Raw genomic sequence first — 25,393 nt, 5'->3', positions numbered from 1 at the left:
GGCTAAGTTTTCTGTTTTTCAACTTAATTACTGGTCACCATAATGACCATAATGATGTATTTGTCTAAAATACATATTACCTATCAAACAAGGTACAAAATTCAGAATAGGATCTCAATTATTCTTTTAATATATATATTCTATAATAGGAAAAAAGGACCCCTTGCCTCTGGTGGTAGATTAATGGATGATTGCTTGTCTTCTGTACCTCCTAAAGTTTCTGAAATGAGCACATATTACTTTTATAATTAGGTTAAAATTATAATGCAAGTGTTTTACATCCAATCTAATCAAGTGAACTACAAAGGGGTAACCGAGGAAGCCTTTAAAAAAAGGGTACAATCTTCCAATACATTTGACCAAGGCAAAGAAATCCCAGGCGACAGTAAAAATAAACATTAAAAAAAAAAAAAGAAAACAGAGGAAGCGAAAGAGAGAAGAAAGGCTTTCTCCCCAGGCTTCTCTCCCATGAGCAGGAGCTTTCAAACAAAACCACAACCCTACGGAGTAACACAAAAGGAAGGTTCAGGGGAGCCACCTTCACACACTCAGCACAAAAGCAGCCTGGGGGCCTTTCAGCTCAGCCTAGCCCGCCCCAAGACACAGCTCCATCAAAGGCCGCCTATCTGGGGCAGGTACCCGAGACAAGTCACTGTTCAGGAGGCGATCGCTGATGGACGCAAACCTGTGCAGAAAGCACAGGCATGGCGCTCCGTTCTCACTGAGATCAGGAGCAGTTCACGCCCACAGAGGTTGTCTCTCCTGCAGATGGGTTTCTACAGGTCAGTGGCTAAAAGAGACCAAGCTTCCCCCTACCCAAGACACCCAGCCTCACTGTCTCACACTTCGGGGCAGCAACTCTAGGCCAAGAGGAGCGTTCTGTCTGGGGTGTGATGAGCTTAAACCTGACCCATGACTTGAGGGATCTCAGAGACCAGAAGGGTAGAGAAGCGTCCAGACCTTGTCTCCAGCATCCTACACCCCCCTTAAGAGAGCCAGACTTACTGACGAGGCATTCTTGGCAAGGTTTGATACAACTTCCCCAAAATTGGAGAAGCAGGTCTCCTAGAATCTAGTCACTTCCTTCATTCATCCAGCAAATACTTTATTGAGAAACTACTATGGGCTGGGCATTGTGCCGGACACTGGGATTAGAATAGGGCCTAAAACCCAGACCCTGCCCTAAGACTATTAACTTAGAGTGTCAAAGACCTAAAGAAAACTGCCTGTGCTGACAAGGAGCCCACTTCTGCTGAACCCAACAACCAAATTAAAGATCAATTACTCAAGCTGCTGTATTAGAAAAGTACAAAAGACAATGAATCCCAGATTAAAATCAGAGGAACAGTCAGCCAGCCCCCGCCAGCTTGTCTCTGTTTATTCCCTTCCTCCTCACACACTCCAGGTATTCTCTAGCCATCAATGAAGCCAGGGATCCATTTCTTTTTGGAATACTACATTTCTGTTTCAGATAGGAATAGAAATAGCCTCTCTGCCAGAGGGCTCCTAATTTTTAGCAACACAATCTGTGCCATGCTGTGGTCCCTTCTGCCTCTCCCAGGGTGATCTGGAGAAATGGAAACTGCAGTGCCAGGCTAAAAGATCAGCTGTCACAACCAGAAATCCTTCAGAGAAGCAAAGAGCAGCTAACTTTTAAGGAAATCCCAAGCAGTAGGAAAAAGAGATAGCATCAGTTGTCATCAAGAGCATAGTTTAATAAAATGTGTGTGTGGAGGGGGCGTGGGGGGTGTAAATGTTTAATATTAATTTCAAAGTATATTTTTATGTCCCATATCATAATAAACTATTGGCATGGAGTTTTCATGGAACAGTGAAACAATTATACATAATTCAAAATAAGGAAGACCTTTCAGTTGAATGCAGACCAATACAGTTCTACATTCAATAGAACATATTGAAAGTAGTCTTTGGTATAGACTGGCAGAAAATAACAGATGAGTATACTCATATAAGCAAATAATCCACAAATGCCATTTGGGGGTTGGAAGTGGGACCAGGAAGGGAAGCCAAGGTTGAGAGCAGAGGGTCAAGGATGGCAAATCCTTATCTGGAAAGCCTTGGCAAAGCTTCTGTCCCTGGTACCGAAAAGCCAGACTGAAAGCAGCTAACACCACTTTCAAGCCAACTTAATATTCCAACTAGGGCTGGAAATTTTCACAAAGTGTCAGTTACAAGTTGGAAATTTCTTCCTGGTATCCCTGGCTGGAAAGTTATTTCCTAAATCTAACACAGGGTAAGAGAAACATAGGATGCTTGAAAATCATGGGCAGCAACAGTCTCACTAGTTAGTATCTCCCTGGACAACTAACAGGTACAGATAAGTTATAGCACATTCCTGCTGGAGACTAACACCTCACTGTCCCAGGCATTTCCACAGAGAACTACCCGGCACGTTCGGTCCAGGCAAAACTTAAGTGGCCTAAACACATCTGTAGTGTCTAGACCAAATCATTCAGCTCTTTGTTTGAGCTGTTGGGCCCCCAGTGTATTTGCACACCACCCAGTCCCCCAGCCCTCCGGGCGGAGCCTGGCCCAGGACACAGCAGTCTGTCTGGTCCTGCCCATCGCAACCACTGCCTGGCTGCCAGCAAGCAAGCCAGGTCCATTTTTAAATTCCCTATGAAGTTTCACAACCACTGGTTTGGGTGAGGAGACAAACACCGCTGCAGTTTGCTGACATGAAACTAAAAATACCTAGCTGCAAACAAAAGCCACCCTTTACCAGGCTAGCTCCAACGTCCTGAGGTTACATGTGGTAGTGTCAGGCCACACCAGACTGAGACCTTACTCTTGGCCAAGGGGCCGCCTTAACAACTCCTCCAGGCCCAGCCAGGCAGAGGGACCGTTCTGTCGAAGCTGTCAAGGAATCCCCAAGTTTGATGGAAAGAACAGCTTTGGTCCTGTGCCACCACCCAAAGCAGGCTAGATGAATTTGGCGCTGCCTCTGGGTCAGATACACACAGAAAGCAGAACATAACTCTATAGCCCTGGAAGGAAATGGGCTTCCAGCTCCCTCCTTGCAATCATAAAAGCAAATTATTGCCATGACTATACTGAGAAAGGCAACTGGGAGACGAGATTGGTAGATTTGGGAGCCCATGTGGTCCAGAGGGGGCCTGCTAGGGGCCAGGGCATGGAAGATCAGAACTCCACTGCGAGATGCCCGTTTTCCCGGAAGCTTCTCGGGAAGGTTTTACCTGTTGGGCTTCGGAGTGGAGCTGCGATCCGGGGGCCACCGCGCTCCAGGCCGCCCGTCCCTCTCAAACTTTCCTTCCCGCCCCTCGGAAGGGGCAGCCTCGTCCCTCTCCGAGTCCAGATTTCAGGTGTGGAACTTGTTTAACCCACCAGGGACTGCGGGGAGGCGCGGGGTAGGGATCATGGCGGGTTTCCTTCGCGCACGGCCCGGCGAGCTCCGGGGGATTCCGGATGCTCAGAACCCACGAGTGGGGGGCGGGGTGTGTGTGTGGGGGGTGCAACTGACGGTCAGCCCAGAACCGACCAAAGTTTCCTCCCAAACTAAAGCGGCGCGATACCGAGGCTCTGAGTACCCCCCAGCACAGGGTCGCGAGCCGCTCTGTGAGGGAGGGAGCAGGCCCCGTGGCACTAGCCGCAAGGTCAATGCGGAGCCGCGCACCGGGGGCTAGAAGCCGGCGCCGGGACCCAACCCCAGCTGGTGCGGGGGGCAATGTCGGGCACCCCCAAAATCTCCCTCCACCTGCTCGGCGCGGCGCCGAAACTCGCACACGTGGGAGCCTCAAGCTCGGGGCCAGACGAGCAACCTCGCCCGGCGCTCACCCTTCGTCCCCGGTCCCCCACCAGGAAGAGGCAGCTCTCTGGGGAGCGGGGTGACTGGCTCCCGGCGCCTCTTTCAACCTCGGATCTCGGCAGAAGCGAGGAGGGAGTTTCGTTCTCTTCAAACTGATCCTCCACCCCCAGGAGCTTCCCACAACCTCTACCTTGCTCTGCTACCTCGCAGACAGACAAGAGACACAAAGAAAAAAAAAAAAATCTACCGCCCCTCTGGTCCCATCCTCCAGCCTGGAGTTGGGAGGAAGAAGAGGAAGGAGTATATCTTTTCTCCCCAGCCTGACTCAGGGATCCGGGCAGATCCGGTCAGCAAGGAACCCCGAGGTGGCCCAGAGAGAAGAGGTAAGGTTGGAAGAGTCAGAAACCAGCCACGGTGAGCGAGGGAGCGAGAGCACGAGAAAGAAGAAAATATCCAACAAAACCACGCTAACGCGCCCCCTACCTGGGTGCAACATACTTTGGAAATAGAAGATGACCAGGATAAAGGATCCCAAGCAAGTGGCCAGCACCATCCGGCAAATTCTGTTCATCCTCATCACTTCCAACAGCGCCGGCTTCATGGCTTTGTCCTGGCTACGGGAACCCGGGTGTCCGGGAGGCGCTCCCGGAGCGCAGGAGCGGGGACCCCGCGGCGCGGAGCGGAGCCCGGGAGACGCAGGACAGGGCTGGGCAAGGATCGCTGGGAGGATAGGGGTTGGCTTCGCGGCTGCTCTCGGAGCCCCCAGCCCCGGGCAGGGGTGTGGAAGGCGCCGGAGTTGCTCTGGAAGTGCGGAGATGCGTGGACCCGCCGGCTGCGCGCCGTTGCTCCTCCCGCGGCTCCTCCTCGCCTCTCCGCCGCCGCCGCCTCCGCTCCCGCCGGCGGCCGCCGCTGCCTCCTCACGGGCCGGGCGACTGGGGTGCGAGCGGTGATGCTGATGGTGGTGCCGCCGCCGCCGCCGCTGCCGCTGCGCTGGCCGCTGTGGCTGTCGGACCGGCCCCCTCCCTCCTCTCCAAAGGCTACTTCATTGCGCTCCAATGATCTATATATTTCGGGGCTGGGTTTTACCAAAAGCAACTCGCAGCCCCGGGCGAGGGGAGGGCGCCTGCGGAGAGCCGGGCGGAGGGCGGGACCGGAGCGTCGGGGCGGAGCGTCTCGCCCCCCCCGCCCCTACCCGGGATTTGGTCGCGTCCAGCTGTTTCCCGGGGAGTGCGCGCCGCGCTCCGCAGGGTCCCAAAGGCCCTCAGTCCCGGGTCCGGCCGGCCGCCGTCTGGAGCTTGTGTGTCAGCGTTTCCATGACAAAACCCGGAGGAAAAACATACGAATAAAATCGCCTCGGTGCCGCCACCCCCTCCTGCCGGCGTGTGAAGAGGGAAGTGGCGGGATTCGGGTCCCGCACGCGAAGCGCGAAGGGGTCCGGCGGTTTGTGCTGATTTCAAAGCCCTGGGCAAGGTAGACGGCAAGTTGTCCCAAGCCCCCTGGGAGCGAGTGCTCTTTACCCGAGTCTCGGAATAGGGAGGTTTCGTTTTTCTTTTTCCTTCTTTTCCCCATTCCTATGGCAGCCCAGCGCGAGCGACGTTTTGGAAAGGAGTTAAAGACGTCTGGCTTCAGGTCAAGGTTAGGAAAACTGCATAACTCGCAAGGGTCAGTCTCTCTCTCTCTCTCTCTCTCTCTCTCTCTCTCTCTCTCTCTCTCTCTCTCTCTTTCTCTGTGTCTGTGTGTCACACAGACACATACACACACACACACATATCCCCAGTGAGGGCAAAGGAGGTTTTGTGGATTTTCGAAGTCTGATTTTCCAAAGAACAGAGCTCCCTCCACATCCTCAAAGTGCGAGTGCGGGGTGGATGGGAAAGGATGCCCCCACGGAGTCACTCCTCCCAGGACAGCTGACTGCTGGAAAAAAACCAGCCCGCCTGGCAGGTAAATGGAAAGATGGCGTTGCCTTCTTGTGTTGTGTGAAGTGATTTTAAAATTCCAATTCCGTGCGTTTAGGTTGTTTAGCAGTCAAGGTGGATGCAGGTAAACAGTGCAGGGATCACTGTGTCACCTACCTAGTACTAGCTGGAGAAAATCGGTTACTGTAGTCGGCTCATCTAACTACCTAGAATGGAAGATCTTGTTCTTCTGCCCTTTGGGAATTCCCTAAGCAAAGAGAAAAGACTGTTACAGCCTTTTGTTTTCCTTATAAATTTACAGCATGTTTTTAAAAGTTAAAGGATTATTTAAATTCTAACAATAACATATGCCAGGGAAAAAGTTATTGTAAAGACTGTTTTGCACACATTATCAAATCTTTAGGCTTCCCTGGTGGCTCAGTAGGTAAAGAATCTGCCTTTGACCCCTGGCTCTGGAAGATCCCCTGGAAAAGGGAATGGCTACCCACTCTAGTATTCTTGCCTGGAGAATCCCATAGACAGAGGAGCCTGGCAGGCTATGGTCTATGGGGTGGCAAAGAGTCGGACACAACTAACGCTTTCACTTTTTTCATCAAAGCTTTACTACTATGAACACAATTAATAATAAGATAATGGGTCTTTGACTGCCTTTCATGTAGCAAGCATTTGATACTTACTGAATCTGAATGTAATGGGCCTTATCCTTCTCTCAGTACATCAGAGATACAACATGTAGACAGATACATGCAGCGGAAACCACCTCAACAACCTGGGTTCCCTTCCCCACAAAGTCTTCCTCCAGCAGTTGCAAAGCAGAGAAACTAACAAAGTCAGCAGCCTTGCCTTTGATTACAAGAAGACAATCAATTACAGCACAATATTTATGTAGCCAGTTTGTACTGTATTAATTTGTGCTCACTTGTAAATGAGCTGCATAATAAAGGCAGTCGAGCTGAACAAGATCCAGTACATTCCCCAGTGATTTCCACCCCAGGAGCCCCAGGATGGGAACTGACCTACTCACCCACCCGCCCATCCTTGACCAGGGCAGGGAATCCCTGCAGTTGGCATGACTAGATGGGCATTTGCAGTGCTTGGCCTGGAATAGCAGGCTCTCATTTAATTCCTAGTTTTACAGAGCAGGCTAGGCTTTGCTTCCAGGTTACCCAATTGGTCCCTCATCTCCCAGAGCAGAGACCACACTGTATCAATACAAAAGCCTGGACACGCATAAGCCTGTCTGGGAAGTCACAGGGAGGTCAGAAGCGGAATCCCTGATGGGTAGGGGGTGGGGGGTGGGGGTTGAGTTAGCCCATGTGGTGAGGAAGAATGAGGAACCATGCCCTGAATCCATTTCTGCATTCTCACAGACCCAAACATGGGCTTCCCAGGTGGCGCAGTGGTAAAGAATCTGCCTGTGAAGACAGAGGAGATGCAGGAGACGCAGGTTCCATCCCTAGGTAGAAAAGATCCCCTAGAGGAGAAAATGGCTACCCACTCCAGTATTCTTGCCTCAAGAATCTCACGGACAGAGGAGCCTGGTGGGCTACAGTCCATGGGATCACAGAGTTGGACACAGCTGAGCACACAGCCACACAGGCCCAAACATACCAGTGAAGAATAAGGTTCTGAAGGTGAAACTACCACCTCTTCCAAGAAGCCTTTCCCAATTTCTCACCTGGAATAGCCTCTTTCCCCCTCTATGTTCTGAGCAGCAGGTCCAAACCCCTCTTGGGTCGCTGTACCTACTAAGCTGAGTTTTATTCATCTCTGTTTCTCTCCAGCGCTCAGCAGAGCAACTGGCGCCTGGTAGGTACAAATAAGTCTGAGATGGAGAAGTGATACTTTCTTGGACTAGGCAGTTAAATTAGATCCCCTCTAAAGTCTGTGGTCATGGTCAGTGGTAATGGCCTGCAACGCTGTTGTTCTGTGCACGTTAGAGGTGAGAGAAAAGTTCTAATTTCTTGTCTCTTCATCACACTGCAATAAACTTCCCAGCCACAGCTACAGTCATTGCTTTCTTTCCATCCCTCTCCTTACAAAGCTTTGTGGTATCTTTTATGCATGCTACATGATAAATATTGACCAGATAAAGGAAAATGCTGACTGATAAAACAGAGGAGAAAGGAGATTTGATATTCTGTTTGTCTTTTAATTACTTATTTTGTTTTTGTCTGTGGTGGGTCTTTCTTGCTGCATGCAGGCTTTCTCTAGCTGCGACAAGCAGGGGCTACTCTCTAGTTGCCGTGCACAGGCTTCTCATTGCCTTGGCTCCTCTTGTTGAGGAGCACAGGCTCTGGGGCCCTTGGGCTTCAGGAATTGTGGCTCCAGGCTTAGGTGCTCCCTGGCATATGGAATCTTCCCAGACCAGGGATCAAAACTATGTTCCCTGCATTGGCAGGCAGATTCCAATCGACTATACCACCAGGGAAGTCCTGATATTTTGAATTTCGCAGAGAGGTCAGTGGAAGGCTGCCTCTGAAATCAAGCTTTTTGTTTTCCCAGTGTAGCCTTCAGAACAGGCAAGGTTATGCTACAATAACAAATGAGCCCTAACTTCACTGGCTCAGAACAACCAGGGCTTAGGTCTTAACTCCACCACATGTCTACTGTGGGTCACAGACCCAAACATGGGCTTCCCAGGTGGCACAGAGGTAAAGGGATCGCAAAGAGTCAGACACAGCTGATCACACAGGCACATAGGCCCAAACATACAGTGAAGAATAAGGTTCTGACAGGTGAAACTACCACCTCTTCCAAGAAGCCTTTCCTGATTTCTCACCCGAAATCAGGTGAAAGGGGCTGAACTCATGGAATACCACATACAGGATGAAGCCGAAGTAGCCCTACCTAGAACCTGGCAATGCCCAAGAAAAGAGGATCTCTTGAAGTTCCGGCCCCCACAATTCAGTGATTCCCACCCAGAAGAGGCACATGTCACTTCCACTCACCATTCATCAGCCAGAACTACCCACACACTGCTCCCCATCCCACCCAGACTAGGAAGTCAGAGAGCCCAAAGCATTTGGCAAATAGTCCTCCTAGCTGCAATCCTCCCATCCCTCTTCAGACCTCATTTAATCATTTTTCTAAATTCCCTTTCACCCCAAGAGCTTCCGCCCATCGGCACTGCCTCAGGGTAAGGCCTGGCTAAGCCTTGGTTGATTGTAAGGCATGACTGTCACTCTCCAGGTGAAAGGGAAAGAGAAGTCCTTCAGTCTTATCCAACTCTTTGTGACCCTATGGGTTGTAGCCTACCAGGCTCCTCCATTGATGGAATTTTCCAGGCTAAAGTACTGGAGTGGGTTGCCATTTCCTTCTCCAGGGGATGGATCTTCCTGACCCAGAGGTCAAACCTGTGTCTCCCCACATTGCAGGCAGATGCTTTACCATCTGAGCCATCAGAGAAGCCCACTCTCCAGGTAAAACAATGTACAAATGTAGTTGGGGTCTGTCTATTTCAAAACCTGGAATGGCCCCTAGAAACTGCTGAGGAGAAAAGGCTCTGTGTGTGGATGATCTTGGAAAATTCAGAGGCGAAGAAGGAATGGATACAAAATCAGAATTCTGACTTGTGTGTGCCATCCACAGTGAACACAGACACTCGCCAAGGCCACCAGTACCTGCAGGCTGAATTCTATCCCGTTCCTGTAGGTGACACCTTCAATGTACTGTTTTGTTCAGATCTGGCAGAACTGGTGCCAGTTTCTGGAGAGAGACCTGGGACCAGGGCACTGGAAGACAGAGAGTTCTTTTGCATCCTTGAGGAAGGGGGGCATGTCTTAGGCCAACCTCAGGCAGGGGCCCCAGACTAGCCCCTCCCAGGAGGGGCTTTGCCTTTTTGCATCTCTCTGGCACCTCCAGCACAAAGTATGCTCAGTTAACCAGAGCACAGTCAATATTTGTGGAGTTGAATAAGAAACCATGTGCCCACAGCATGTGGAGGTCTGAGGGTGCAGCCCTGCTCCAGGTAGGTAAACCGCGAGTACGCAAGTGGGTCACTCCTGACATGGCTCTGAGCGAGGCTCTTCTTCCCTGGCCTTTCAGAACAAGGTAGGGAAGAGAAAAAGGACAGAAGAGGAAATAGAGAAGGAGGGAAGACAGAAGGGAGGGAGTAGAAGAAGAAGAGAAGAGAGAGGCGCTATTATTGTTTTGCTTTCTGATGCTGCCTTTGCCCTTACTCCCAGTTTAGGCCCAAGAGACTCCTCTCCCTCCCTTACTGAGGAAAGAGGCCTGGCAGACCCTCGGACCCTTGGACACGACCCCAAGCAATGTTGTACACCCAAAGGATGCCACATCAGGATATAAATCCCCATAGGCATGGTGCAGTCCTTGAGACATTAATAATAGGATTCCAAGGATGCTGTAGAAATGAGGTCGGAAGAGCATGACTGAGTTCATCTTTCTCTCCTGAATCACCCTGTCACTGTATCCTTCCATGAGTTAACAGAGGCTAAAAGAATAGCCACTTCCTCGGTCCTCAGATAAACATGAGGTTACATTTCTGAAAAATCTCATGGGGCACTTATTTAATGTGTCATTTTCCAGTGGTCTCTGAGCTCTGGGAACCACTGTGACCATGTCCTTATCAAACCTAATATGACAGTGTAGACACGAGGCAGTCTAGAAATACATATGTAATGAATGATATGATTTTTACCTAGCAGCCTGCAAAGATTATAAAATATTGATGAAACCCAGTGCTGGGAAGGGTACAGAGAAAAGAGAAGCCATACATACTGATGGTGGAAGTGATTATAAATTGATACAAATTTTATAACATTTCTGAAAAGTGATCCAGCAATAACTTGTCTAATATCACCAAATAATTGTTGAGAGAGTCAGAGCATTCATGTACTTTGTGCTAAAACCACCAAAGTGCCTAATAATTAGGGTTTGGCCAAACAAACTGTAAAACCTCCATATGATGGAATACTCTACAGTTACTAAAAAGTAAAGTGACTAAATCAGTTAACAGTGTTAAAACACAGTGTGTATATTTGCTCCTGTTTTTGGATAAACAGATATAAATAAATTTATATACATATATATATATGTATATATTATTGGAAAAGGAAATAGCATCCCCCTCCAGTACTGTTGCCTAGGAAATCCCGTGGACTATAGCCTGCAAATCCCATGGACAGAGGAGCCTGGCAGCTTGCAGTCCATGGGGGTCTCAAAGAGTAGACACAAGTTAGCAACTAAACAATAAGAACAAAGGTATATATTATACAAGAAAGTATTAATAATAGGTATTCCTGGATATTGAGTTGTTTTAAATTGATTTACTGTATTCTCTAAGTGTTTTAAAGAGTACATATTATTTTTTAAAAAGGAAAACTGTACAACTGTTTTCATTTTCAGAGGGAAAACCATTCTACTAAAAGGAGAATATGTTTCTTCAATCGCCAAACCCCAATTAAACCCCTACTTCCTCCATGATGTTTTCTTTACTTACTTCAGCCTAGGGAGATCTCTTCCTGCTTGTGTTAGACCCCTCTTCTATAATTCAGCAGGCTTCCCAGGTGGCTCAGTGGTCAAGAATCTGCCTGTCAATGCAGGAGACACAGGAGACATGGGTTTGATCCTTGGGTTGGGAGGATCCTCTGGGCAAACCCACTCCAGTGTTCTTGCCTGGAGTATTCCATGGACAGAGAAGCCTGGTGGGCTACAGCCCATTAGGTCACAAAGAGTCAGACACAACTGAGCACGCATGAGTACACTATAATTCAGCACTGCCATGTATTTGAGAGTCATTTGGCGAGCTGTACCCCATCTCCTGGGCCACACTGCATAAGCTGAGGAAGAGTGACACTGGGACCTGTCGCCACAGACATCTGCCAAATATGCAGCAGATGACCCGTGAGGACTTGCCAGTTAATTTCCTGATACGTTACAATGGTCTCCTGTTGCTACCTACCCCGGGCCAGACACTGCTCACATGTGACACACACCACCACTAATCCTCATCTCAGTCACACAAAGACAGCGTGAGCATCCCATGACGTGTGTTGTGTGTGCATGGTCAGCCACTCAGTCGTGTCCACATCTTTGCGACCCCAGGGACTGTAGCCCACCAGACTCCTCTGTCCAAGGAATTTTCTAGGCAAGAATACCGGAGTGGGTTGCCATGCCCTCCTCCAGGGGATCTTTCCAACCCAGGGATCAAACGGCATCTGCTCATCTCCTGCATTGGCAGGCGGATTCTTTACCACCGAACCACCTGGAAATCCCCACATCCCATTACACAGATGATAAAACTGAGCCTCAGAAAGATTAAGGGACTTGCTTACATTGGCCCCGCTGTCATAGGCTTATAGGATGTGGATTTGAACCACAATTACGTGGCACCAAGACCCACACTTCAGAGTGGAATCAACCATGTCTCTATCCATACTACAAACATTGAACAGCACCTCACCTAGACTTCTCATCAAGATCAATCTAATCAAGATCAGCCCTTCAGGGAGCTTGGGGGCAGAGGTCATATAAATGCAGGGGAATTAGAGGTCCACCAATCAGGAGTTAATGGAGAGATTTTCCACTAGTCATCTGGATTCTGGCCTTTGCACTCACAGACATGCTCACTCTCACAGCCTTTCTTCAGTTCATTTCAGTTCAGTCACTCAGTCGTATCCGACTCTTTGCGATCCCATGAATCGCAGCACGCCAGGCCTCCCTGTCCATCACCAACTCCCAGAGTTCACTTACACTCACGTCCATTGAGTCAGTGATACCATCCAGCCATCTCATCCTCTGTCGTCCCCCTCTCCTCCTGCCCCCAATCCCTCCCAGCATCAGAGTCTTTTCCAATGAGTCAACTCTTCGCATGAGGTGGCCAAAGTACTGGAGTTTCAGCTTTAGCATCATTCCTTCCAAGGAAATCCCAGGGCTGATCTCCTTCAGAAGGGACTGGTTGGATCTCCTTGCAGTCCAAGGGACTCTCAAGAGTCTTCTCCAACACCACAGTTCAAAAGCATCAATTCTTCGGCATTCAGCCTTCTTCACAGTCCAACTCTCACATCCATACATGACCACAGGAAAAACCATAGCCTTGACTAGACGGACCTCAGTCGGCAAAGTAATGTCTCTGCTTTTCAATATGCTATCTAGGTTGGTCATAACTTTTCTTCCAAGGAGTCAGCGTCTTTTGATTTCGTGGCTGCAGTCACCATCTGCAGTGATTTTGGAGCCCAAAGATTCTGGCCTTTGCACTCACGGACATGCTCACTTTCACAGCCTTTCTTAGTGCAGGTCAAATCTCGGTGACTTTTAAATAATGGTTTAACATCCCTTCTCCTTTCACCCTACAACAGTCATTTAGATGGGAGGATAAGTTGAGTCTGCATAAAAGATTGGTTCAATCAATATTCACCTGAGTTTTTTTCTTTTTGCCCTGGGGTGTAGTGAAAAACCATGCCTCTCAGAGTTGTTTATGACCCTCGGTGGAGATGAAAGGACTCTCTCTAAACCTACTGACTCAAAAGTAGTGTGAGGTGTCAGGACACAAAAAAAGAGGAATTATATACATATTTAGGGTGAAAGATGTTTTTTCCTAAAATAATCTCTTGCATTTGTGGGCAGCCTGAGAAATATTTGTTACATACTTGTCTTCAAAATACTAAACTCCTGTATATCAAAAGAAAAGGAGCAAAGTTAAACAGCAAGCAAAATCATGATGAAAACATTCATTGAGGGAGACAGAGAGGCAGGAGGAAGAAAGGGGGAGGGAGAGAGGAAGGAAGTTGAATAAAGGAGGGAAAGAGAGAAAAAGAGAAAAATGAAGGGTGAAACTATGATATATAATGAGCTCATATGAATAACTAATAATGTCATCAAGTCTCAGTAGACATATGGACAAAATCCATGGACAGGATTCTTCACACATACAGAAAGGAAATATAACTTGATAATAGAACTAGGAAAGATACAAACTCAATAATTTAAGAGAAGCAAACCAAAACAAAAAGATGCCATATTCATGTAGCAGAGTAGCAAAGGTTTGTATGATATGATACGCTTCCCTTTGAACAACCCCCTCGGGAGCACAGGTGCCCTTTATCCTAGCAGTGGGGCTGAGGTACCAAGTGCAGTTACGTATAACGCACGATGTATGACAGCCACCAGCCCTGCTACAACCCACTACAAACAGTGATAGCGATGTCTTTACTGGAGCGGCCCCTAAGGACTTGGTTCTAGTTGAAGAGACAGCTCTCTGCTTCTCTGACCTCCTTGATCCCTGTGAGCTACTGAACAGTCTTTAAAATATTCATGATCTTCTTAGCCAGCAGAGTAGTTGCCTTTAACCAAGAACTTTGATTGACACATACTTGACTTTTCAAAGCTCACTTTCTCCATGGGAAAATGCAAGGAATGATGTGTATTTCTAAGTGAAAAAAAACCAAATCACTGTATGAGTCTAGCTATATGACATTCTGGAAAAGGCAAAACTATGGAAAGAGTAAAATGATCAGTGGTTGCCAGGGATTAGGGGGAGGGAGGAATGAATAGTTGGAACATGGAGGATTTTTAGGGCACTGAGGCACTCTGTATGATACCATAATGGTGAGCAAACCCTCATGGAAACTATGGACTTTGGATGATTATAATGTGTCAATACAACTTCATCAGTTGTGATAAATGTTCCATCAGGCAGGTTGTGCATGAGCTGGGGCAAGCGTATGAGAAATCTCTACTTTCCCTCACTTTTGCTGTGCACCTTGAATTGCTCTACCAAATTGTCTTAATTTTAAAAGGACATCTTCAAGTATTTTTTTAATTAATTAGTTTATTTCCTGGCTACACCTCAGCTTGCAGGATCTCAGTTCCCTGACCAGGAATTGAACTCAGGCCACAGCCGTGAAAGCCCAGAATCCTAACCACTAGGCTACCAAAGAACTCCCTAAAAAGACATCTTTAAATTATAGGAAAAATTTATGATTTAAAGAATTTAAATTTAAAGATGGGACTAAGCAACCTTTAAGATTCTGGGGCGGGTTGAATTGAAACCTGATATTTCCAGATTCCTGTAGTTGGATCAGGTCAGTGCCATAATAATTGGAACTCAAACAGAGATCCTTTTATACATGACCTCTACCAGGAGTGGGAGCGGGGTGTATCACCCTCAAAATGATGTTTCTCAAAAAAGAGCAAGTTGAATGTTGGGCACTGGCAGACAACAAACACCTTGGAACACAAATCTTATTCTGTGAAGTCAAATTTTTAATATTCAAGATGTTAAATAATCTCATTATAATAATGATAAACCCAGGGCTCTGAAAATGAAACCAAGAATGCTGATCAGCAAGGGAAAGCAGCAAGGACTAACTGCGCACAGCAGGGTGTGAGTTTTCAGAGCCAAGGGAGCAGAAGGATTATGCCTCAGAGAGTGCAGTGCCTTGACTCAGGCAGGAGTTCTCATCTCTGAGGTCAGCCACCAACTGATCATGTGGCTTAAAACAAGTCACTCGCCTTCCCTGGGACTCTAGGCACCTGAGATAAAGCCAGAGAAATGCAGTATTCAGATAACTGTTTGTTAGGATATGTTGAGTAAAAGGGCTTTCCTGGTGGCTGAGATGATAAAGAATCTGCCTGCCAGTGTAGGAGACCCAGGTTCAGTCCTCGGGTTGGGAAGATCCCCCGGAGAAGGGAATGGCTACCCACTCCAGTATTCTTGCCTGGAGAATCTCATGGACAGAGGGGCCTAGTGGACTACAGTCCATGGGGTCGCAAAAAGAGTCCAACATGACTGAACGACTAACACACACACTCAAGTAAAAGGACTCCGGTAGTAACTCTCAGTGGTAACAATCTCTAGGCGGGTGGGGAAGGAGCCATCTCTTCTCCCTGGTTTTAACTGTAACGTCAATACCATTTAGACAAGAACACACCTCCTCTTGAGTAGTACTAGATTACGCTCAATAGAGTTGATCTTCACCAAAATCAATCATCTAATGATACCATTTAAGTGACTCCTGACCAAGCAATTGTATTAGTCAGAGACACTGGGAGTCAGAAATCCAATTCCAACCAGCGTTAACCAAAAGGGAACTTCAAGGGGCAAAGCCAGCTTTAGGCATGAGTGGATTCAAGGTTTGAAGACATGTCTTAAGGATAGTGTCTCTTTGCAGCATTCCGCCTGCTCACCTGTGTGTGGTTCTCATTTTCAGGTGGCCACCAGGTAAGCTCCAGGCTTACCTCCTTTAGCACTGCATCCCCTGTGAGAAGTGCCTGCCTCCTAAACAGCTCCAGCAAGTGTCCAGTGCTTCATTTGGCTGGGCCCGGCTACGGTCACCTGTCACTGGGACAGAGATCATGGTGTTCTCGTCGGCCAGCTCTGGATAGTATGTTCATCCTGGAGCCAGATATGAGATCAGTCCCACCCACACCACAAGAAGCAAGAGTGGCGGCAAGGGGGTCCCCAGAGGCCACCACCCGCAAGAGGCCAAGATGGATTCTGCTACAGGACAGGATGCCAGATGTATTCATTTCCCACTGCTTCTGTAACAAATTTCCAAAAATTTAGTGGCTTAAAATAACACAGATTTATCATCGTACAGCTCTGGAGGTCAAAAGTGGGAAGTCAGTCTCAGTGGGCTAAAATCAAAGTGTCATCAGGGCTGTGTCAGTTCTGGAAGCTCTAGGAAGAATGTGTTTCTTTGCCTTCTCTAACTTTTGGAAGCCACTTGCATTCCTTAGCTTGTAGCCTTGTCCTCTACCTTCAAAGCCTCTGCATGACATCTTCCAATATCTCTCTCTCTGACTCTGACACTTTTGTCTCCCTCTTAATAAGGCCTTATTATCTGAGTCCACCCAGATAATCAGAATGATCTTCCCATCTCAAAATCATTAACTTAGTCACATTTGCAAAGTTCCTGTTGCTATCTAAGGTTATATATTTATGGGTTCCAGAGATTAGGATTGGACATCTTTGTGGACCATTACTCGGACTATCATTGTGGACAGGAAAGAAAAGATTCCTTTTTTTTAACTACATCTGTACTTGTCCACAGCATACAAATGTCAGTAAAGTTGGCTCTGGCCAGCAAGGAATGTCATGTAGGTCAGAAGTTTACTAGGGACTTCACTGGTGGTCCAATGGAGAAGATTCCAAGCTCCCAATGCAGGAGCTCCAGGTTCAATTTCTGGTTGGGAACTAGACTCTACATGCCATAACAAAGAGTCTGCATGCTGCAACTAAAAATCCTGCATGTCAAAACTAAGTCCCAGTGCAGCCAAATAAATAGTAAAAAATTTTTTAAAAGGAAGTTTACTGGACATCAAGTCTAAAGACATAAGTTCAAATTCAAGCTCTGCCCATGAATGAGTCTTCTTTCAGTCTCAGTTTACCTGTGCAATGAATACGCTTACCTCAGTGGCTGAGTTGTTGTGACACAATATTCATAAAAGCATATTTACATTGTGAACATCGTACAAATGCAGATGATTTTTCAGAAAGGAAATGCGAGGATGTAGAGGAAAGTGTGGAAGCAGAAACAGATCTTATTTTCTTGGGCTCCAAAATAACCTGGACCGTAGCTGCAGCCATGAAATTAAAAGACGCTCCTTGGAAGGAAAGCTATGACGAACCTAGACAGCATATTGAAAAGCAGAGACATCACTTTGCCAACAAAAGTCCATATAGTCAAAGCTATAATCACATACGGATGTGAGAGTTGGTCCATAAAGAAGACTGAGTACTGACGAATTAATGCTTTCGAATTGGGGTGCTAGAGAAGACTCTTGAGACAGCAAGAAGAACAAACCAGTCAATCCTAAAGGAAATCAGTCCTGAATATTCATTGGAAGGACTCGTGCTAAAGCTGAAGCTCCCAACACTTTGACCACCTAATGTGAAGAGCCAACTCATTGGAAAAGATCCTGATGCTAGGAAAGTTTGAGGGCAGGAGGAGAAGGGTGGCAGAAGATGAGATGGTTAGATAGCATCACTGACTCAATGGACGGGAATTAGAGCAAACTCTGGGAGATAGTGAAGGACAGGGGAGCCCATGGGGTCACAACGAATTGTACATGACTTAGCGACTGAACAACAGCAACAATAATGCCTCAGGGTCTCCTCACAGAAGGAAAGGTCTCATCTAAAGCAAAAAGATCACTCATCAGCTCTGAGGCATGAAGCAGTATTGGGAGCCAGGATTACCAAGGGAGTTAAAAAGACTATTTCTTTAGCTCCCATTAACCATTAACAACCACCAGGCCTGGTCGCCCCGATTCTAGAGTTTACTCCTCGTAGGATGTTGTGACCTTGAAGACAAGAGGAGCCACCCGTTCCCACCTCCACCTTGGGACCCAGCCAGAGATGAATGATCAGACCCAAGGGGCATATCAGACTCTGAGCAGAGGGAGGAGGTCATGCCATTCTTTCCATAAGTAACTTGGAGGGGAGGGAGGCAAGAAGTTCCCCTACAGCCACATTCAGCACAGGGTCATGGCATTGGTGGAAGGACATGTCTGGCTGATGAGGTGGCCTGCGTGGGATATGCATGGCTTCAGCAAGCAATTCACAGACTTCCCAGGCGGTCCAGTAGTTAAGACTCCACCTTCCAGTGCAGGAGATGCAGGTTCAATCCCTGGTCAAAGAGCGAAGGTTCCACATGCCTTAAAGTGCAGCCAAAAATTTAAAAAGAAAGAAAGCTAGTTACCTCCGGCCGAACCTAGAATCTATAATGATGCAGTGGCCACTGATCCAGAGAAGACACATGGATCAGAGGCCCTGTGCAGAAAAGAGTTAACGTAGCCCACCTGAGACTGTTTGCAAGGGTAGCCCTTGGCTGGCATCTGGGAACCTGGATCCATAGAGGGCTCTCAACATCCCCAGAATGGACAACAGTGGTTCTCTGAAACTCTTTGTATTCACCATGTAGTTTACGCAGAACCCCTGCCTTCCTTCTGGAAGTCTGGAGTTTTGCTACAAAGGATCCCTACATGACTGGCCCCAGTAAGGTCCCAGAACTCCTAGGCTCAGGGAACTTCCTTGATAGCCACTGCTTCACACGTGTTGTCACACTCATTGCTAAAGTGAGTTGAGAGCATCCTGTGTGACTCCACGGGGAGGAGGCTCTGGACTCTTGCACCTGGTTTCCTCCAGCCTCCTTTGCTGACCTGGCTCCCTTATGCCTTTGCCCTTTGCTGCCTTTGCTGCCTTTGCTTTGTACCCATTCACTGTAATAAGTCACAGCCATGAATATAATACACGATGACTCCTATAAGCCCTCCTAGTGAGTTTTCAAGGTTGGGCTGGTCTTAGGGACCCCTGACCCAGGCCCTTTCCCCTATGCTTCTTGGTGTCACTTGAGTCCTCCTCCACACACCCAGATCAGGAGACTAGATGTGCTGAGTGTAGGTGTTTGGTGGCCTCAGTTTATTATATCTTTCTTTTTTTAATATTTATTTTATTTTATTTGGCTGTGCTGGATCCTAGTTGCAGCATGCAGGATCTTCAATCTTTGTTGAGGCATGCAAACTCTTAATTGTGGCATGTGGGATCTAGTTCCCTGACCAGGGATTGAACCCTGGCCCCTGCATTGGGAGCATGGAGTCTTAGCCACTGGGCCGCTAGGGAAGTCCCTCCTTATCTTTCAGTGAGACTTGGAATGCTACAATATCTAAATTCTTGATCACTGCTCATTAAAATTGCATAGTTCTATATAAGTGTGTGTATGTGTGTGAGCATATTGTCTTAGTTCAGGTTGCTATGACAAAATTACCATCCACTGGGTGGCTTAAACCACAAGCGTTTCTCAGTTCTGGAGGCTGACAGTGACGGGAGGAGAGCCCACCTTGCAGCTGTAGAGAGATCTCTTCTTGCCTTGTCGTGACAAAGGGGAGAGAAGGGACTGAGAACCCATCACAAGGGCTTTACCCTCAAGACCTGATTATCTCCCGAGGCCCTGCCTCCAAATACTGTCATATTGGGGATAAGGGTTTTAGCCAATGAATTGTGAAGAGACACAGTCATGCAGCCCATAGTACGTATACTACATTCCTCAGTAGAGGTAGGAATTTCTTATTAAGCTTTCCTTTTTTATTCTTTATCCTTAATAAAACCCCACAGATCCTTATAGAGAAATTATATTTACAGATTGATTTTGGCTTGACCATCGAGAGTCAGGTTTGTTTTTGTCTCTGTCCAGGTGAGTCAAAAGTAAACACCTTCAGATTTTACAGTTTTGTAAATAGGAAAATTTCCCGAAATCCAAGGCCATTCCATAAATCAGTGCCTGAGGAATACTGGCCTAGTAGACTTCAGAAGTCCTTGCCAGCTCTAATGGGCTGTGATTTTCCATATGGGTTTCACTCAAGACAGGTGTCTGGATCAGAAAGTGCCTTTCCAACACTATAATTTCATGTTTCTTAGATTGTATAAATCCCTCTTTAACACTCTCATTTTTACTTTCATATATATATGCTTTTAAATTTAAATGCTTTTAAATTCTTCTTTCATATTTTAGGGGAAAATGCAAGACTGAAATGCTTGAAGGAAAGCCAAAATACCAAAATTTGGATAAATTAAGCAAGTAAAAGAAAGAGAAGTGATGGGAAGTGGAAACTGTTTTCTCTGTGCGCTTCCCATCTCAAAAACGTAAATTCCGTCTAGTCCAGGGCCTTAACCTTGTTTAGAATCAGTTCTTCACACTGGCCCAAAGTAGGTGCTCAATAAACATTTGTTAAATAAATGAATGAATTTATCAATTCATTTTATCATCAATACATCTGGAGTTGAATTTATCTATACACTATCATTAGAATTCCCTGTGCTTCCCATATATACAGGTCACGGCTCTCTGAAGGCAGGGTTTTTTGTTTTTTTTTTTTTTTGCTATGGAGGCAAAGAGGCAACAATTCACCCTTTCTGAGGCCTCAACAAGACAGGCAAACGGAGTCTGTACTTTTAAAGAAAGATGTGTTTGGCCCCTTTGACTTGCCAGGAACTGGCCGTAAGTAAACAGGTGAAGAGCTTGTGCAACCATGCTCTATGGAAGTTTCTAGAATGAGTCTCAAGGGTGGCATGTAGTCTATGGTGGTCAAGATCACAGCCTCCTTTCCAGCCTCCTTTCCAGGTCTCTATTTCTGGACTAAGGGTAACCTTAGGCAAATTCCCCAAATTCTTGGTGCCCTGGTTTCCACATCTATGAACTGACGATAATGACAGCTCCTCCCTGAAGGGTGTTGAGATGATTAAATGAGTTAAAATACATAAAGTACTTTTAAATATATATATATATATATATATATATATATATATATTTGGCTGCGCCAGATGTTAGATGCGGTATGTGGGATTTTTTTTTTTCCAGTTGCAGCATGTGGGATCTAGTTCCCTGATCAGGTCCCCTGAATTGGGAGCAAAGAGTCTTAGCCTCTGGACCACCAGAAAAGACTATATAAAGCACTTTTCAAGCTAGTATGGACAAAAAAAAAATGTTGTCTGCTAGCTAAACCAGTAAACAATGAATGTTGCCTGCCATCAAGCTAATAGCCACTGCAGCTGCCCCTGCAGTATGTCCTGAGGGGAATTCAGGGTGGATCAAAACAGGATACTGGCCCTAGATAGCTAAGATGCACACGATAAAGAATAATTTCAATGAGCCTAAATTCTTGCATCTTCCCATACAAGCTGTTGCTATTTAGTCACTAAGTCCCGTCTGACTCTTTCAAGTTCTGGTTCAGTCTTTTAGTCATGTCCAACTCTTTGTGACCCCATGGACTGCAGCGCGCCAGGCTTCCCTATTCCTTCACTATTTCCCAGAGTTTGCTCTAGTTCATGTCCATTGAGTTGGTGATGCTATCTAACCGTTATGTTGTATACCTTAAATTTATACAGTGCTGAATGCATGTCAGTTATGTCTCAATAGAACTAGAAGAAAAAATGGGGAACAGAAAAGACAAAGGCACAAAATAGCACTGGGATCTTTGTGCTGTTGGTGCCTCAATCTCCTAGAAAAATGCCTGGCATGTGGTAAATGCTCAATAAATACGTGTTGATTGAATAGGAAACTGAGGCAAATTAAGCATTACTCCTTCTAGAGGAGAATGATGAGGCCCAGAGAGGTTGAGTAATTTTCCCAAGTTTCACAGAGCTAGGAAACACTGGATCTAGGACCTGAACCCAGCACTTTCCACTATGAGCCGAGTACAGAATAGTAACATGTGTATGGGATTGGGTGAATAGAATGTGATACAATAGCTTTTGGTTTGAGATGAGCCAAAGGGTGGGAGTCTTCACTACTCATCTGTTAGTGTTGATGAGCAGACTGTTTTAGTTTAGAATATAAAATGTAGGGGAGCCGAATTCCCCATCCTGAAGTGTGTCTTTTTGGCATAAGCATGGTTATTTTTAAAAAAACACAGCAGACGTGGGAGAGGCTCTGAAAATACAGTAGAAGTTACCCGTCATAAGAGATGTTTCCATGTATATGGAAATCTCCATTTGTAAGGGTGTCTCCCTGCTGTACCAAGAAGAGGAAGATGACTCAATTTCTAGAAACTTACTGGTGGAGATGACAAGGACTTACATCTGTAGCACAACCTCACCCTTGTCCACTGCCCCTTTTCCTGGTGAACCTCCCATCACTGACTCCCCATCCCAAACATCTTACTGTGTCTTTAGCTAAAGATGGTATTTATTTTTTACAAAACATTTCCGTCTTCTTCATTCATGCTTCTTTTTTTAAAGATTGACTTATTTTATTTATCGATATTTTTGGCTGTGGTGGGTCTTTACTGCTGCATGCGGGCTTTCTCCAGTTGCAGCGTGTGGGCTTCTCATTGCGGTGGCTTCTCTTGTTCCAGAGCACAGGCTCCAGGTGCTCAGGCTTCACACAGGATCAGTAGTGGCTTGAGGGCTCTAGAGCACAGGCTCAGCAGGAATCAAACCCATGTCCCCTGCATTGGCAACAGATTCTTTACCATTGGCAACAAATTCCCTGGACCACCAGGGAAGTTCAGAAGATGGTATTTAAAGTGAGGACTTCCACCGTTTCAGAGAGTAGAACCTAGAAGGGAAGAAGCCCCTTCTCTGCTACCAAATAGGGTCTAGAACAGATAGCTCATTGCAGGAGGTAGTGGGCAGATCACCCTGGCCTCCGAGCCTGCAGGAACCCTGATGGGCCAAGTCTACACTCCCTGTGGCTCAGTTTGACTAGGTAATAACAACGTAAACAATGCCTCCCGTGTGCTAAGGACAAAGCAAAAGACAAGCAGAGGCTTAGAGGGAACCAGAGTTCAAACCCTCTACCCACCAGCTGTACAGCCTTGAGCAAGCTACTTCTTTTTGACCCTCAGTTTTCTCATCTGCAAAATAGGAATAAATAAAACCCACTTTCTGGGGCTTTTAGAAAGGTCAAATGAGATGATGCCTATGAAAGGAGGAAGAAGGCAGAAAGGGGAATGTTGCCCACTGACCTCCCAAAAGACAGAAAAACCCATAGATCAAGCAAAGCTAAGTTCGTGGGACTGATTGCAGTTAAGAGAGAATGTCACCATGACATTTGAAGGATGTCTCAGAAGAAGGATGTCTCAGAGGACAGTTAAAGGGTTTAGGGCTGGAGACAGTTGGTTTCAAAGTGTGTCTTGCACAGCTGGGGATTGTTGCAATTTGGGGCATAGACAAAGATAAAAATACCTTTTGATCTGGTATCAGTCAAGGGGTGGGATTCTTCATTACAAAGCTGTTAGTCTTGACAAGCAAACTATTTGAGTTGGCTTACATTCTTATATTTGTTAAGACAAAATTCAAGCCAGTAAATTTGAAGGTCTAATTGGCTTTATTAGGAAATTTATGAATGGGGCAGCATCCACAGTACTCTGAGGGGGTTGAACAAATTGGAAGGTTTATGTAGAAGAAGGATGGGGCAAGGGAACTATCAGCAAAAGACACAAAAGGATTATTTTTAGGCCAGGACATCTTTTGTGGCAGAGGGAGCTATAAAGGTTTTACATACACATTGCTTCCTCTTTTTCTGGAGGTCAGGACAGGCAGGAATAGATATGGTCCCCTTGAAAATCACCTCATTTGTGCTGACCAGAAATTTTCAGGCTGGTTGATTAAGGTTACATTTCTAGTGAACACTGAAACTACAATTAGGTTAGGTCTTAAATCTAGATTTGGTATCACGGGCTTTAGCACAAGAGACACCATTTTGGGTCTGTGGTTTTTCTCTTTAATATATTCCAGGAATAAATATTTTTTTCTTTTCCCAGTATTAACACAAGGACAGAGATGTGTGTTCGCTCAGTTCTGAGTATGTCATCAAGCATGTCAGCAGAATGACCTCATTTAATTCCACAACAGTCCCAGGAGGACTTATCTTAGCCATCCTTCCCTGAGGTCCTAGGAAGTAGATTTTATTCTTTGCTACTTGAAAGATGTAGCAATATCAATAACCTCAGATATGCAGATGACACCACACTTATGGCAGAAAGCAAAGAGGCACTGAAGAGCCTCGTGATGAAAGTGAAAGAGGAGAGTGAAAAAGCTGGCTTAAAACTCAACATTCAGAAAACTAAGATCAAGGCATCCAGTCCTATCACTGCATGGCAAATAGATGGGGAAACATGGAAACACTGACAGGCTTTATTTTCTTGGGCTCCAAAATCACTGCAGATGGTGACTGCAGCCTTGAAATTAAAGGACACTTGCTTCCCTGGTGGCTCAGAGGTTAAAGCGTCTGCCTCCAATGCGGGGGAACCGGGTTCAATCCCTGGGTCAGGAAGATCCCCTGTAGAAGGAAATGGCAACCCACTCCAGTATTCTTGCCCGGAGAATCCCATGGACTGAGGAGCCTGGTGGGCTGCAGTCCACGGGGTCACAAAGAGTCGGACACGACTGAGTGACTTTACTTATTTGCTCCTTGGAAGAAAAGCTATGACCAACCTAGACAGCATATTAAAAGCAGAGACATTATTTTGCTGACAAAAGGTCAGTATAGTCAAAGCTATGGTTTTTTCCAGTAGTCATGTATGGATGTGAAAGTTGGACCATAAAGAAGGCTGAGTGCCAAAGAATTGATGCTTTTGAACTGTGGTGTTGGAGAAGGCTCTTGAGAGTTCCTTGGACTGCAAAGAGATCAAACCAGTCAATCCTAATCGAAATCAACCGTGAATATTCATTGGAAGGACTGATACTGACGCTGAAACTCCAATACTTTGGCCACCTGATGCAGTGACTCATTAGAAAAGACCCTGATGCTGGTAAGATTGAAGACAGGAGGAGAAGGGGATGACAGAGGATGAGATGGTTGGATGGCATCACTGACTCGATGGACATGAGTTTGAGCAAGCTCTGGGAGATGGTGAAGGATAGGAAAGCCTGGTTTCCTACAGTCCATGGGATCATAAAGAGTCGGACATGACTGAGCAACTGAACGAGAACTTGAAAGATGAGGAGACTGAAGTCGGCAGGCGTTATTATTCATTCTAGAGGGGGAAAATTGAGACTCAGAGAAGTTAAGGACTTTGCCGGAAGCTCACAGAGCTAGTCAGTAGTGGACTGAGAATGTGAATATAGCACTTTTTTAAAAAAAGATTTTTTAATTTGATGTGGACAACTTTTTAAGTCTTTATTGAATTTGTTACAATATTGCCACTGTTTTACATTTTGCTTTTTTTTGGCCCCAAAGCACATCTGATCTGAGCTCCCCAGTTAGGGACTGAACCCTCACCC

The 25,393-nt window shown here is 46.3% G+C and overlaps 2 protein-coding genes across 5 annotated transcripts in view; one reads left to right on the top strand and one right to left on the bottom strand.

The window, feature by feature from the left end:
* The window catches only part of CHST11 (carbohydrate sulfotransferase 11), a 266,248-nt gene extending 261,138 nt beyond the window's left edge, over window positions 1–5,110 (bottom strand). The window contains exon 1 of one of the 4 annotated variants that reach the window (XM_069585227.1): window positions 4,286–5,110. In XM_069585227.1, the coding sequence (XP_069441328.1) occupies window positions 4,286–4,388 (103 nt within the window). In that variant the 5' untranslated portion in view covers window positions 4,389–5,110. Of the gene's footprint in view, window positions 1–4,270 lie in introns of all 4 variants that reach the window. The other 3 variants (XM_069585225.1, XM_069585226.1, XM_069585224.1) reach the window with 3 other exon arrangements.
* LOC138436378 (uncharacterized) lies at window positions 3,707–19,374 on the top strand. The gene is made up of 3 exons (XM_069581980.1): window positions 3,707–3,866; window positions 4,207–5,257; window positions 15,879–19,374. The coding sequence occupies exons 1-3, from the start codon at window positions 3,707–3,709 to the stop codon at window positions 15,913–15,915; spliced, it is 1,248 nt and encodes a 415-aa protein (XP_069438081.1). The 3' UTR covers window positions 15,916–19,374.
* The last annotated feature ends 6,019 nt before the right edge of the window (window positions 19,375–25,393 follow it).

The sequence above is a fragment of the Ovis canadensis genome, chromosome 3, assembly GCF_042477335.2.
Source record: "Ovis canadensis isolate MfBH-ARS-UI-01 breed Bighorn chromosome 3, ARS-UI_OviCan_v2, whole genome shotgun sequence".
NCBI lineage: Eukaryota > Metazoa > Chordata > Mammalia > Artiodactyla > Bovidae > Ovis > Ovis canadensis.
This window is presented reverse-complemented; position numbering and strand designations above follow the sequence as displayed.

Excerpts from the sequence above, each read along its gene's own strand:
- LOC138436378 (XM_069581980.1), top strand. The coding sequence starts at position 3,707 with ATGTCGGGCACCCCCAAAATCTCCCTCCACCTGCTCGGCGCGGCGCCG. Across the intron at positions 3,867-4,206 it reads GCAGCTCTCTGGGGAGCGGG|CGAGGGAGCGAGAGCACGAG; the intron begins GTGACTGGCTCC and ends AGCCACGGTGAG. Across the intron at positions 5,258-15,878 it reads ATTTCAAAGCCCTGGGCAAG|GTGGCCACCAGGTAAGCTCC; the intron begins GTAGACGGCAAG and ends TCTCATTTTCAG.